The 13,303-nt window shown below is 40.2% G+C and overlaps 1 protein-coding gene across 3 annotated transcripts in view; it reads right to left on the reverse strand.

Moving 5' to 3' along the window:
* Positions 1-12,986, reverse strand: part of LOC137650190 (motile sperm domain-containing protein 1-like) — a 33,209-nt gene extending 20,223 nt beyond the window's left edge. Inside the window, exon 1 of one of the 3 annotated variants that reach the window (XM_068383363.1) lies at positions 12,845-12,986. In XM_068383363.1, coding sequence (XP_068239464.1) covers positions 12,845-12,971 — 127 coding nt within the window. In that variant the 5' untranslated portion in view covers positions 12,972-12,986. Of the gene's footprint in view, positions 1-9,171; positions 9,191-9,563; positions 9,654-12,844 lie in introns of those variants that run through there. The other 2 variants (XM_068383364.1, XM_068383365.1) reach the window with 2 other exon arrangements.
* Between the last annotated feature and the right edge of the window lie 317 nt (positions 12,987-13,303).

The raw sequence follows: 13,303 nt of genomic DNA on the forward strand, positions 1-13,303 counted from the left end.
GATGACACTAGGGCAAACACTTTGGTGGAGATTTGTCTGGGCTGAATATTAATTACTTCCTTGAAGACGGATGGATTGGGATCTGGAAGTACGTGTCCTCTAGGCCCAGAGTGCACATGAAGTCCTGTGGTTTTACCGCTTGTCTGACCGTGCCTGCTGTCTCCATGCTAAACGGAGTTTGCTAGACAAACTTGTTCAGAGCCGAGAGGTCAATGACTGGTTTTCAGCCTCCAGACACTTTTTTCCACAAGAAAAGTTGACTAGAGAAGCCTGGAGACCCATCGAGGACCTCCTGGAGAGCACCCTTCTTCAACAGGGTCTGGACTTCTGCCCGCAGGGCTAGACCTTTGCTGATCCCATCGCAAAGGAGTCTTATTGACACTGGATTTCTGGTCAGGGGAGGGAGAGATGTTGTGAACGGGATGTGATACACTGAACAAATCACGGAGACTGTCCACGGCTTGGCCCAGAGTTGCTTCCACCTGTTCCAGCAACACTGTAGGCATTCCCCCATTGGTGGACAAGGGGGGGGTGCATATCCTAGTGTTTGCGGCCTCGGTCACTCCCTCTAGGATGTTTTCCTCCCCCGGAGGACTTTTCGTCTTGCCTGTCCTTGGACGGAAAAGGCTTTTTAGACACCCCTGGCTTCGTTGCTGTCTTGTTTGTCAAGGTCTTAGTTGGATGGGATTGCTGAGGAGCTAGTGGTTTATAGGACTTGGAAGTCAAAGCCATATGGAGGAGGGAGTCCTGGTAAGACTTCCTCCATCTCTCAACAGCAAGTTCCATATTTTTTCGCTCAAAAAGGGACGATCGCTCTGGAAGAGTTCCTGAGCCTAACTATCTCGGCATTCGGGACCTGCTGATGGAATCTCTCAGACACCGCATCTCGATGTTTCAGGATGGTGTGCGCCCATAAGTTCGAAACTTGATGGGAGAGAAACTCGATGGTGTGGGTGCCTGAGAAGGAAAGTTTCCATAGCTTTCCTGGTACATTCCTTGAAAAAATTCCCAGTCCGTACACCGATTCCTCACCAAAGATCCAGCCAAGAAGCAGCTTACATGGCATACTTCGTGACTTCTTCCTAGTAGAGGATCTCAGCTGCCGAGAAAGAGACCTAACAGCTGGAGAGCCTCTCAAGAGAGACCTCCCTGGTGAGCTCTTCCTGAGTGGTGGAGTGGAAGAGCTGGACGAGGCTCGTCCAAGATCTCAAAGTATCTCCCCTGCTGGACGCAAGGAGGTGGGAGGAGCTTGGCGGTAGAGGAGAAATCGGAGAGCTGTTGGGCGATCTTTTTTGCCTGGCCACTCTTTAGCCCTTAAGACTAGGCCAAGGCTGTACTGGTCTTTGAGGGCTTCTGAGTGCCAAAGATAAGATCTAAGACTGTCTTTGCCCTCTCACAGAGGAATCTCCAGGTTGGAAAACCCGTTGAGTGGAGAGCAGTCTGTGCGAGAACTTCCCTCTAAAGGCGGGAGGGAGGAAATCAGTCACACACTAGGCTCCCTCTGCAGAGGTGAGGCAGTTGAGCGACCGGAGGGAGAGTCCGGAAGGACAGACCTGGAAGGCTTAAAAGGAGTCTGTTTCACCCTATTGGATGTTACCGCATTTCAGACTCCTCTTTTCCTCTTCAGGGGAGAAGAAGCCGAGGCACTTTAGCTCTGCTGGTGCCGCTAGATGTTGCGAGATCACAGAAGAGCGAGATGAAAACGCAGGCCCGAAGGCTTGCACAACTGCTCGGACCATAGTACTGAACAAAGGCTGATTGCTGACAGTGGCACTGTCAGAAAGCTCTCCTGTGAGGAGTCTCGACCTATGGTTGATGCAGTGAGTCCGCCTTCGAAGATAGTATCTTTGGTATCTTGAACCCTTCTATTGAGACCTTTCCCTCTTTCCCCGGCAGTCGCGCTGTAATGCGTTTGCAGGGAAGGCAATGGGGTGACAGTGACCTGTCAAAACTTCTACGTTCCTGTTCCTTTTGATTGTGAGCTGAGGAATACTGATGTACCAGAGAGCACTGGCGAGCTGGAGAATGAAGATTCAATTAAAGTTTTCAGGCATTCTGGCATTAAGGCGCAAGAGAGATCGCTGACGTGTAGGAGAGCGCAGATGCGCAAGAGAGCACTGTTGCGCTGGAGAGCGCAGACGCGCTGGCAAAGGCTGGCATTTGGCAAGGAGTGAATGCGCTGGAGAGTACTAGCAATCAGAAGATTGCTGGGGCATTGGAGAGAGCTGATGCACTAGAGGGTGCTGATGCACTGGAGAGCACTAACGAGCATTGATGTGCTGGGCGCTGAAGAGTTGTTGGTGAGCGCTGGTGCATTGGAGATCTGGAACGCTGCGTATGGCGGCGCGTTCACGAGGGCGAGTGACGTTTGAACACATTACGAGCAGGCAGGCGTGGAACAGGAGTCGGGAACAGAAGGCAGGTCAGAAGGTCGACGAGAAGCATAAGATCGGGAACATGTATGTGCCCTTTGAAAGGTCCAGGAGAGGACAAAGTTAAAGATCGAAGATGCCCTCTCGGGGCCAGTGGCTCAGCAAGCTTAACTTTGGAAGCAGCAGTCCTCCGCAGAAGAGTCTCTACGAGTGAATTCCGAGGACAAGAAACAATCGCAGGTGAGATAGCCTAAAGACTTTACTTCCCCCTCGAAGGATGATCAGTAACGGTAAGAGTCTGAAGGGGTAAGGGCGAGGGCAGCAGTAGCAGAAGAAGTTTCTAACACCACTACGTCGACACACAACAGAAGATCCACCTCCGAAGTCGACGAAGGCTGAACACTAGCACTACGGATGATGAGCTACAGCAAGGAGTCCTTAGAGGGCGAACCCGGTAGCCCCAAGGATTACCACACTTGAATAAAAGGAGAAAAACTCTAAGGGCTCACCCGGGGTGAGAGGTGGAGCTGCTTCACTAGGGGAAGCAACACCATCTCTCGAGGACCAGGTTGACCATCAATTAAAGGGCCTATGTCACTACTCGACGGTCTGTCAGGAGAGGCCGATCAAATAGGAGCTTCAAAGGAAGGTCGGGAAGCGAAAGAAGCAGCCTTAGGTTTTTTCCCCTTCAAAGAAGAAATATCACGCTTTGACTTCTTCCAACGGTGCCCAAACCTTTCCCTCTGAGAGGAAGACCACTCCCGACGGCGCCCAAACCTTTCCCACTGGGAGGCAGACCACCCCCAACGGTGCCAAACCATTCCCAATGGGAGGTAGACCACTCCCAAAACTCACTACATTTACTTTCGCTATCACACCGTTGACCTCGGCAGGCGGGACAAAGGGTGTGATAATCGGTGTCCACGGCCGTTAGGTTTGTATTCCAGTTATGGAACAAATATTTTTTTTAGAATAACTAATGGTTCTTGCTTCGCCAAGCAGTTTCTATTTCTTGGTAATTATGCGACAGATTTTTGTAAATCTAAAAATGCCCCCTGTGGCCGCGGGGGCATAAAACAATTAGAATAGCGCCAACGTTATCCCTGCGTGTCGTAAGAGGCGACTAAAAGGGACGGGACGAGGGGGCTGGGAACCCCCTCTCCTGTATAAAAAATCCTGTGAGACAGCAACAAAGAGATGGAGCTGGGGGGAGAGTGACTGCTCCCCGCACTCTAGTTTTGGGGTGTTTGAATGTGCGTGGATGTAGTACGATAGAGAGTAAAAGATGTGAGATTGGAAGGATGGATGTATTGGCCTTGTGTGAGACGGACGAAGATGAAAGGAAAGGGTGAAGTGATGTTTGGTGAAATGTCTGGTAGTGTGTCTGGGATTGAAAGGGGAAGAGCGAGAGAGGGTGTGGCTTTATTGCCGAGTGAATGGATGACAGGTAAAGTAGTGGAATGGAAGGAGATATCATCTAGGTTAATGTGGGTAAGGGTTAGGTTGGGTAGGGAATGTTGGGCGTTTGTCAGTGCGTATGGGCCAGGTTGTGAGAAAAGTGAAGAAGAGCGGAATGAGAACTGGAATGAATTAACTAGGTGTGTAGAAGGACTGGGTAGAAGGAATTATGTAGTAGTCATGGGTGACTTAAATGCTAGAGTGGGCGCTGGAGAGGTACAAGGTGTCATTGGGAAGTATGGCGTACCAGGTGAAAATGAGAGTGGTGAGAGACTGGTAGATATGTGTGTTGAACAAGAGATGGTAATAAGTGCTAGCTTTTTTGAAAAGAAAGATAAAAATAAGTATACATGGGTAAGAGTGGCAAATGGAAGAGTAGTAGAAAGGGCATTAATGGATTATGTGTTGATAACTAAAAGAATGTTTGGAAGATTGAAAGACGTGCACGTGTTTAGGGGTATGGCTAACGGTATGTCTGATTATTTTTTGGTGGAAGGAAAATTAGTTGTAGCAAAAGAGTGGGGGAATAGAGTAGGTGGATGTAAAAGGGAGCTAGTGAGGGTTGAAGAGCTAATAAAACCGGGGGTAAAAAGTAAATATCAGGAAAGGTTGAAAATGGCATATGACGAGGTGAGAGTAAGAGAAACTGGTAATTTAGAGGAGGAGTGGAAGTTAGCAAAAGAAAATTTTGTTGGGATTGCAAGTGATGTATGTGGCAAGAAGGTTGTTGGAGGCAGCATGAGGAAGGGCAGTGAATGGTGGAATGAAGGAGTGAAGGTAAAAGTGGAAGAGAAAAAGAGGGCTTTTGAAGAATGGCTGCAGAGTAATAGTATAGAGAAGTATGAAAAATATAGAGAGAAAAAGGTGGAAGTAAAGCGCAAGGTACGTGAGGCAAAGAGGGCAGCTGACCTGAGGTGGGGTCAGGGACTGGGTCAGTCATATGAAGAGAATAAGTTTGGAAAGAAGTGAAGAGAGTAAGGAAGGCCGGCGCAAGAATTGAAGAGACAGTGAAAGATGGAAATGGAAGGTTGTTAAAAGGAGAGGAGGCAAGGAAAAGGTGGGCGGAATATTTTGAAAGTTTGCTGAATGTTGAGGATAATAGGGAGGCAGATATAATTGCTGTTCCAGGTGTTGAGGTGCCAGTGATGGGAGATGAGAATGAGAGAGAGATTACAATAGAGGAAGTGAGGAGAGCACTAGATGAAATGAGAGTAGGAAAAGCATCTGGTATGGATGGTGTGAAAGCTGAGATGTTGAAGGAAGGGGGTGTGACTGTACTTGAATGGTTGGTGAGATTGTTTAATGTGTGTTTTGTGTTTTCAATGGTACCAGTAGATTGGGTCTGTGCATGTATTGTACCACTATATAAGGGTAAGGGAGATGTGCATGAGTGTGGAAATTCAAGAGGTACTAGTTTGTTGAGTGTAGTTGGAAAAGTGTATGGTAGAATACTGATTAATAGGATTAAGGATAAAACAGAGAATGCAATCTTGGAAGTACAGGGTGGTTTTAGAAGAGGTAGGGGTTGTATGAATCAGATTTTTACAGTTAGGCAGATATGCGAGAAATATTTAGCAAAAGGTAAGGAGGTGTATGTTGCGTTTATGGATCTGGAGAAAGCATATGATAAGAGTTGATAGGGAAGCAATGTGGAATGTGATGAGGTTATATGGAGTTGGTGGAAGGTTGTTGCAAGCAGTGAAAAGTTTCTACAAAGGTAGTAAAGCATGTGTTAGAATAGGAAATGAAGTGAGCGATTGGTTTCCGGTGAGAGTGGGACTGAGACAGGGATGTGTGATGTCGCCATGGTTGTTTAACTTTTATGTTGATCGAGTGGTGAGAGAGGTGAATGCTCGAGTGCTTGGACGAGGATTAAAACTGGTAGGCGAGAATGATCATGAATGGGAGGTAAATCAGTTGTTGTTTGCGGATGATACCGTACTGGTAGCAGACACAGAAGAGAAGCTTGACCGACTAGTGACAGAATTTGGAAGGGTGTGTGAGAGAAGGAAGTCGAGAGTTTGTGTGGGTAAGAGTAAGGTTATGAGATGTACGAGAAGGGAAGGTGGTGCAAGGTTGAATGTCATGTTGAATGGAGAGTTACTTGAGGAGGTGGATCAGTTTAAGTACTTGGGGTCTGTTGTTGCAGCAAATGGTGGAGTGGAAGCAGATGTACGTCAGAGAGTCAATGAAGGTTGCAAAGTGTTGGGGGCAGTTAAGGGAGTAGTAAAAAATAGAGGGTTGGGCATGAATGTAAAGAGAGTTCTATATGAGAAAGTTATTGTACCAACTGTGATGTATGGATCGGAGTTATGGGGAATGAAAGTGATGGAGAGACAGAAATCGAATGTGTTTGAGATGAAGTGTCTGAGGAGTATGGCTGGTGTATCTCGAGTAGATAGGGTTAGGAACGAAGTGGTGAGGGTGAGAACGGGTGTAAGAAATGAGTTAGCGGCTAGAGTGGATATGAATGTGTTGAGGTGGTTTGGCCATGTTGAGAGAATGGAAAATGGCTGTCTGCTTAAGAAGGTGATGAATGCAAGAGTTGATGGGAGAAGTACAAGAGGAAGGCCAAGGTTTGGGTGGATGGATGGTGTGAAGAAAGCTCTGGGTGATAGGAGGATAGATGTGAGAGAGGCAAAAGAGCGTGCTAGAAATAGGAATGAATGGCGAGCGATTGTGACGCAGTTCCGGTAGGCCCTGCTGCTTCCTCCGGTGCCTTAGATGACCGCGGAGGTAGCAGCAGTAGGGGACTCGGCAGTATGAAGCTTCATCTGTGGTGGAAATGTGGGAGGTTGGGCTGTGGCACCCTAGCAGTACCAGCTGAACTCGGCTGAGTCCCTGGTTAGGCTGGAGCAGTACCAGCTGAACTCGGCTGAGTCCCTGGTTAGGCTGGAGGAACGTAGAGAGTAGATGTCCCCTTTTTTTTGTTTTGTTTCTTGTTGATGTCGGCTACGCCCCAAAATTGGGGGAAGTGCCTTTGGTATATGGATGGAAAAATCACAGACCCTAAAATTCAATAAAATAAAATTAATGACTTCATCTATGACTGGGCCGTCGAAGGTGCTTCCATCCTTGTATGATGACCAAGAACGACACTTCGGCCACTAATTTTTGTGGCATGTCATTAGGCGAATTTAGAAAAGTTTTAGCTACACTTGGCGACACATGAAAAGGATTTGGCAAGTACTGAAATGAAGCATTTGAAATAACAAAGGAAGGGGGAAATATAAACCCCCTATTTAAGTTTCCATACATACGGTTGCGTGATTGGTTAAGAGAAACATTGGGTTAACAGTGCGGTGTCTGTAGTGTAAACTTGTTCAAAGTAAGTATTTAATATGTGAAAACTGAATGTACCACGGCAATAATAGGAAAAAAAATTGTATTTTTATTTTTAAAAATTTTTTTAAATATACTTACCTGGTAGTTACATATATATATATATATATATATATATATATATATATATATATATATATATATATATATATATATATATATCGCCGAATCAGTGGGATTAAAGCTATATATACGTAACTACCAGGGGAAGTTACATATTTAAAAACTGAAATGAATAACAATTAAATAAGATGATGTGAAGGAAAGAATAAATATTTCATTAGAATACATTAAAATGTTTTAATAACGGAGGAAAAGACTTTAAACTTGAGAAAATTAAAAATATACGCGTGGGTATTGCATTAACAAATACAAATAAACGGTATTAAGACTCAAGTCTCGTGGTATACTCGAATGTCGTGAGTAAAAAGAAATATTTACACATAGGTATTGCAACAACGAATACATACATACGGTATTAGATGTGTCAAACACTTTAATGTCATGGGTAAAAATGAGGAGGCCTTATAAGAAAACGAGAAATCCTATTGATGAAAATAAAGAGGGAGGGACTTTAGGCACATTAGTTCTAAAACTGGTTAACCCTTTTACCCCCAAAGGACGTACGGGTACGTTTCACAAAAGCCATCCCTTCACCCCCCATGGACGTACCGGTACGTCCTTGCAAAAAAAATGCTAGAAATATTTTTTTATATTTTTGATAATTGTTTGAAAAAATTCAGGCATTTTCCAAGAGAATGAGACCAACCTGACCTCTCTATGACAAAAAATAAAGGCTGTTAGAGCAATTTAAAAAATATATACTGCAAAATGTGCTGGGAAAAAAATAACCCCTTGGGGGTTAAGGGTTGGAAATTTCCAAAGAGCCTGGGGGTAAAAGGGTTAACACGCATGTACATACAATCAAACGGGAGCAAATACAACCGATTCATATATGTCAACAAACAATGAAAAATATACCAGTAGTTGCATATAGATTTGCGCAGTTTTCCATGGATTTATTATACGTCTCAGAAAATAATATAGAGAATGAAATGTTTGCTTTACCATTATAGCCTATACTGTTCTCAGTATCTTTTCCCCACCCAAAACCCGGGTTCCCACTGACTGCGGAGTAGACACATACGTATAGATATTTCACTAATTATCTATTTGCGGTGAAAATGTGTCGTTTTCCAGGAAAACGGGCGTATTTCTGTAGGTAAAAACTGTTTTTAAGTAGGAAAGTTCCCCTGTAACTATAACAAACCAAATTATAGATTCGGACAGGAAAACAAAAATTTTGTTAATTTCAAAGAGAACGGGGTTTTTTTTTCTATAAGAAATATATTTACCCGTCCACAAGTATAATAAAACCAACTGTGGGGTTGCAGGGTGCCGTAGACCGTGGTAGGCAGTAGATAAGGATACGGTTCCTAGATTAGGTTAGGTGAGGAACCTTAGCTTAAATGGAATACTTTTGTCCGTTTGTAAAGTGTTTATATACATGACACAATGAACTATAATGGCTACATCATGGATGCAATTTAAAATTAATATCAAACTTTTGTCCGTTTGTAAAGTGTTTATATACATGACACAATGAACTATAATGGCTACATCATGGATGCAATTTAAAATTAATATCAAACTTTTGTCCGTTTGTAAAGTGTTTATATACATGACACAATGAACTATAATGGCTACATCATGGATGCAATTTAAAATTAATATCAAACTTTTGTCCGTTTGTAAAGTGTTTATATACATGACACAATGAACTATAATGGCTACATCATGGATGCAATTTAAAATTAATATCAAAGGATAGATTTCCCATTATAAATTACAAAAGGCTACAAATAAGCATCGTAACCTTGCGTCAGTCTGATAACAAGCTAATCAGTGTAGCTTAGCCTACCAAAGAGGAAAAATGCCTTAAATTCAATCTAACAGTACTAAGATACCCTAAAAAAGCACATAGAACACTAATGTTTACCATATAAGAGCAAAAACCTCAAGGTCACATTACTACGTTCATGGAAACTGAAAAGCTCCACGTTGGAAGTAACTACGTTGTTCAATGACGCAATAATTTACGTAGCGAGTTTTACATCGACTTATTAAATTAATATAAAAGACAATACGCTTAGGCCATTGCAAAAATGCAAGTCATATAAATACGTAATAAATAATTAAGATATTGGTTAATTGAGGATTTTAAGCAGTGGCAAGCTACCCAAGATCTGGACTCAGCTACGTCTGAGGAAATATTTTCGACGAATTTGACTTTAATTCTCGAGAAAACGTCACACTTATTATCACTACTGGTCCTTGAGATCGTTCTTTTGCACTTAAACTACTTTTAAATTGAATACTTCTCATATTTACCACAAAATATAGACCGAGAAACACGAGAACAAGGTTGAGAATGTTGTTCCCAACGATGAGGACGAAATACGACAAAGAGAATTGTTTTTGATAAACAGCTGGGTAGTGACGTCATTAAGTAATGACGTCATCGCGCGAGATTCAAAACAATGAACTAAGCCAGTGTAATGTCATAACCTATGAATAGAGTAAAAATACCATTATTATTAATTTGAATCATGTATATTACAGTTACCAGTTACATAAATTTGAAAACCTAGTAATTTTTCGCCTAAATATAAACCAAGAAACATGAGAACAAGGTTGAGAATGTTGTTCCCAACGATGAGGACGAAATACGACAAAGAGAATTGTTTTTGATAAACAGCAGGGTAGTGACGTCATTAAGTAATGACGTCATCGCGCGAGACTCAAAACAATTAACTAAGCAAGTGAAATATAAAAACAATTAACTAAGCAAGTGAAATATCAAACATTGAATAGAGTTTAAATACAATTATTTTTGGATCTTGTCAAGAGTAGCGAACCCAACCATTACCGGGTTCGCTATTCTTGACATGTGGTAAATTGGGTTCCCTATTCTTGATATGTGGTAAATTGGGTTCCCTATTCTTGACATGTGAAAATGGGATTCTTTAATCTTTACAAGAGCTTCTTCAGTCGCTACTTAAAGCTACTATTCACTTTTTGAACTTTTTGTTCACTTAAATTGCTAGTTAAACAAGTCCAAGCATTTCAATAGCTACTTAAAGCTTCTATTTACTTTTTAAACCTTTTTCTATTCACTTAATCAACTAGTTAAATTTTTTCCTACTTAAACCTGACCAAATTCTTCAAAAATGGTTTTCATATATATAATATAAAAGAAAAACCAATTTAGATATTCAGATATCCATTATCCCTCAAAATGGATAGGTCTACGTTCACGGAGGTTGTGAAACCATTAGTTGGGAAGGAAATGTTACCTATGATTGACTGGATGAAAAACAAATCAATTATTCGACCGGAATTAAAATGTGAATCAAGCGGCATATTTATGAACTGGATAAAGTGCTGGGCCTCTGTAGACTGTTATGTATGGAAGTGCCAGGTAAAAGTGTGTTCACGGTATAAACGAAACTCATCAATAAGGATGGACTAATTAAAAAGTAAAATTGCAGTCGTGGATTCATGTCATATATTGCTTGTGCAATGAAATGCGGGAACAGGAATTTCTCGTATTGTTAACAAGGTTTTTATTGCTCTATTCCATAAATCCGGTCGTGAACCGGTAAGATTGTAACAAAAAGAAACATCTAAATAATAAAGAACTCTTACGAACACGTTAACATAGTAACACACGATACTTTACACTGACAAGGAAGGCTATATCACTCGAGGATTAAACATTAACAGTCTAATAGCAATGCGATTATTCTAGTCAAACTAAAATTAAAACAAATACACAATTCCATAGTAAATACAAAACATAACTGAAAATATACATACCGAAGTGCCACCTATACGGTTTGAACACCAAGCTGTGACAGGCCACAAAAATATTATCTGTATACAAAGTAAACTTTACATCCTCGCCAGTGTTAGACAACGCAAGTGATAACAACCGAAGCACGAATTTTGACTTTTAAGAGTAATTTAAATACAAACATCATTACAAGTAGTGAGACATTTCTTCATGACCTAACCATTAATGCACATTATAATGTTCTTGATTCTTATATTGTTTATTGCTTTTATACTTTTGTAATTCTAGCATTTCTACCATATCAATGTTTAAATTCAAAATTTGCACTGTTTATTATTCCGCCCTTCTTTATTATATGAATATACATTTCCATTTATTTTTAGGCTAAAAATCTCATTTATATGGATCTATGTGTAGGCCTATATGTGTATGCATATGTACATGTGTGTATATGTATGCATATGTATATACTTATATATATGTTTGTGTACATTTAGTTTATCTATATCCATATTTACTTTATTTTATATTTTTACTTAATTGATGATATTACTTTAGTTGTATTATTGCCCGAAGAGCTCTGCTCCACATGGGCTTGGACTGAGTCTTTTTTTTTCTTTTTGTAAATCTTTGTATGTAAATATTTTTTTTTTGTCCAATAAACATTATTATTATTATTATTACAACGATGAATGGCGAGCCTATAGAAATATAGCTAATAATCAAAACTGCCAGTACAGTACATGGAGATGTTGGGTTCGCTAATCTTGACAAGATCTTTATTTTTTTATTAGAATTAGGTGAATCATAGTTAGCAGTTACATAAATTTAAAAATATAGTAATGTTTCGCCTATAATTAACACGTGAACAAGATTTTCTGTTAATTTTCTTTTATGATTTGACATTTTTTGAAATGGCTGGAGGAAAATACGAAAACCTAAAGATCTATTACTTAATAGAGACCGAATTGTAGGAACTTTGTGTGTGTGTGTGTGTGTGTGTGTGTGTGTGTACAAATCTTTGACTCAGGCTAATAAAGAAAATTTGTCTAATTTTTTTCTTTCAATTTGAGATTAATGAATAACGAGTAAACAATAGAAAAAAAGTTATCACATTTTCGTTATGTCTAACTTCGAAAAGTACAAATAATATAAGTATGATACAAATTAGCAACACGTGAGACTCGATCTAACACAAAGACATTATCATTTGTTTTTCTTTTAATGATTAATTGTTTAATTTCGCAGAACAAGAATACAATTCTTTTGTTTAATTCAGTTGATAGTTTTCCTTAATCATTATATGATTTATCTATAAGCAAAATACCTCGTGTTGTTTACATGTTTACAAACTTCGAGTTGTCCACTTCCGGTCCGGGAAACGGAAAGTTCCTTTGTTCTTAAAATCTCACGGTCTTCAAAGATAGAATATATATATATATATATATATATATATATATATATATATATATATATATATATATATATATATATATACTGTATATGAAATGCATAGCCCGCAACCAACGTGGTTTTAAATATACATAGATGCTTAACATATGCATTGTAAGTTTGGCCGAATTAAACTGATATATAAGGAAATCTTAAATAATTAAAAAACTCAAATAATTAACGGAAGTAAATAAAAAAATGGGTAAAGTATTAGACTTACCATGGTGCACAAACTAACGAACAAAGGGCATGTAATTATGAACAAATAACTACTCTGTTATAACACAAGGAATTGAATTAAATATATGAATTTTAAAATAGAAAATAAAAACATTAAAAGAGATAATTCTATTTAGAAACTAACCGATATTCGATAAGCAGTCAAGGGTTGACTGAGAGATGTCCTCTGTAGGTGGAGGAGTTGGTGACCTCGACCTAACGCTGGGCCGTCTCATCTTGGGGAATTGTCTGGGACCGGATAGAGAGGTCATTGTTATGGGTGACTAATGGCTGATGAACTCGGACTGGATTCCTGGACGTCTGGGGTGAGTCTAGGTCTCTAGGACTATGTCCACCGTCCACGAGAGGAAAAAAAATAAACGAGCATCAACTCAAAGTTGCCAGGTTAGCCTTTTTCATGCCAAAAACTTCTAATTTGACCTATTTTCAAAAATTGGTTGGCCGAAAGCAATATCTTAAAGAGAAAGTTTGGTCTTAAATGTTATATTTTTGGCCACTTTTACTAATGGGTTTGCCTTTTAAAGCTACAGCTGATTAGATTTAAAAAAAAGAAAAAAAAATAGAAGTTGGCTTAGGTCTAGGA

The sequence above is a fragment of the Palaemon carinicauda genome, chromosome 11 (assembly GCF_036898095.1).
Source record: "Palaemon carinicauda isolate YSFRI2023 chromosome 11, ASM3689809v2, whole genome shotgun sequence".
NCBI lineage: Eukaryota > Metazoa > Arthropoda > Malacostraca > Decapoda > Palaemonidae > Palaemon > Palaemon carinicauda.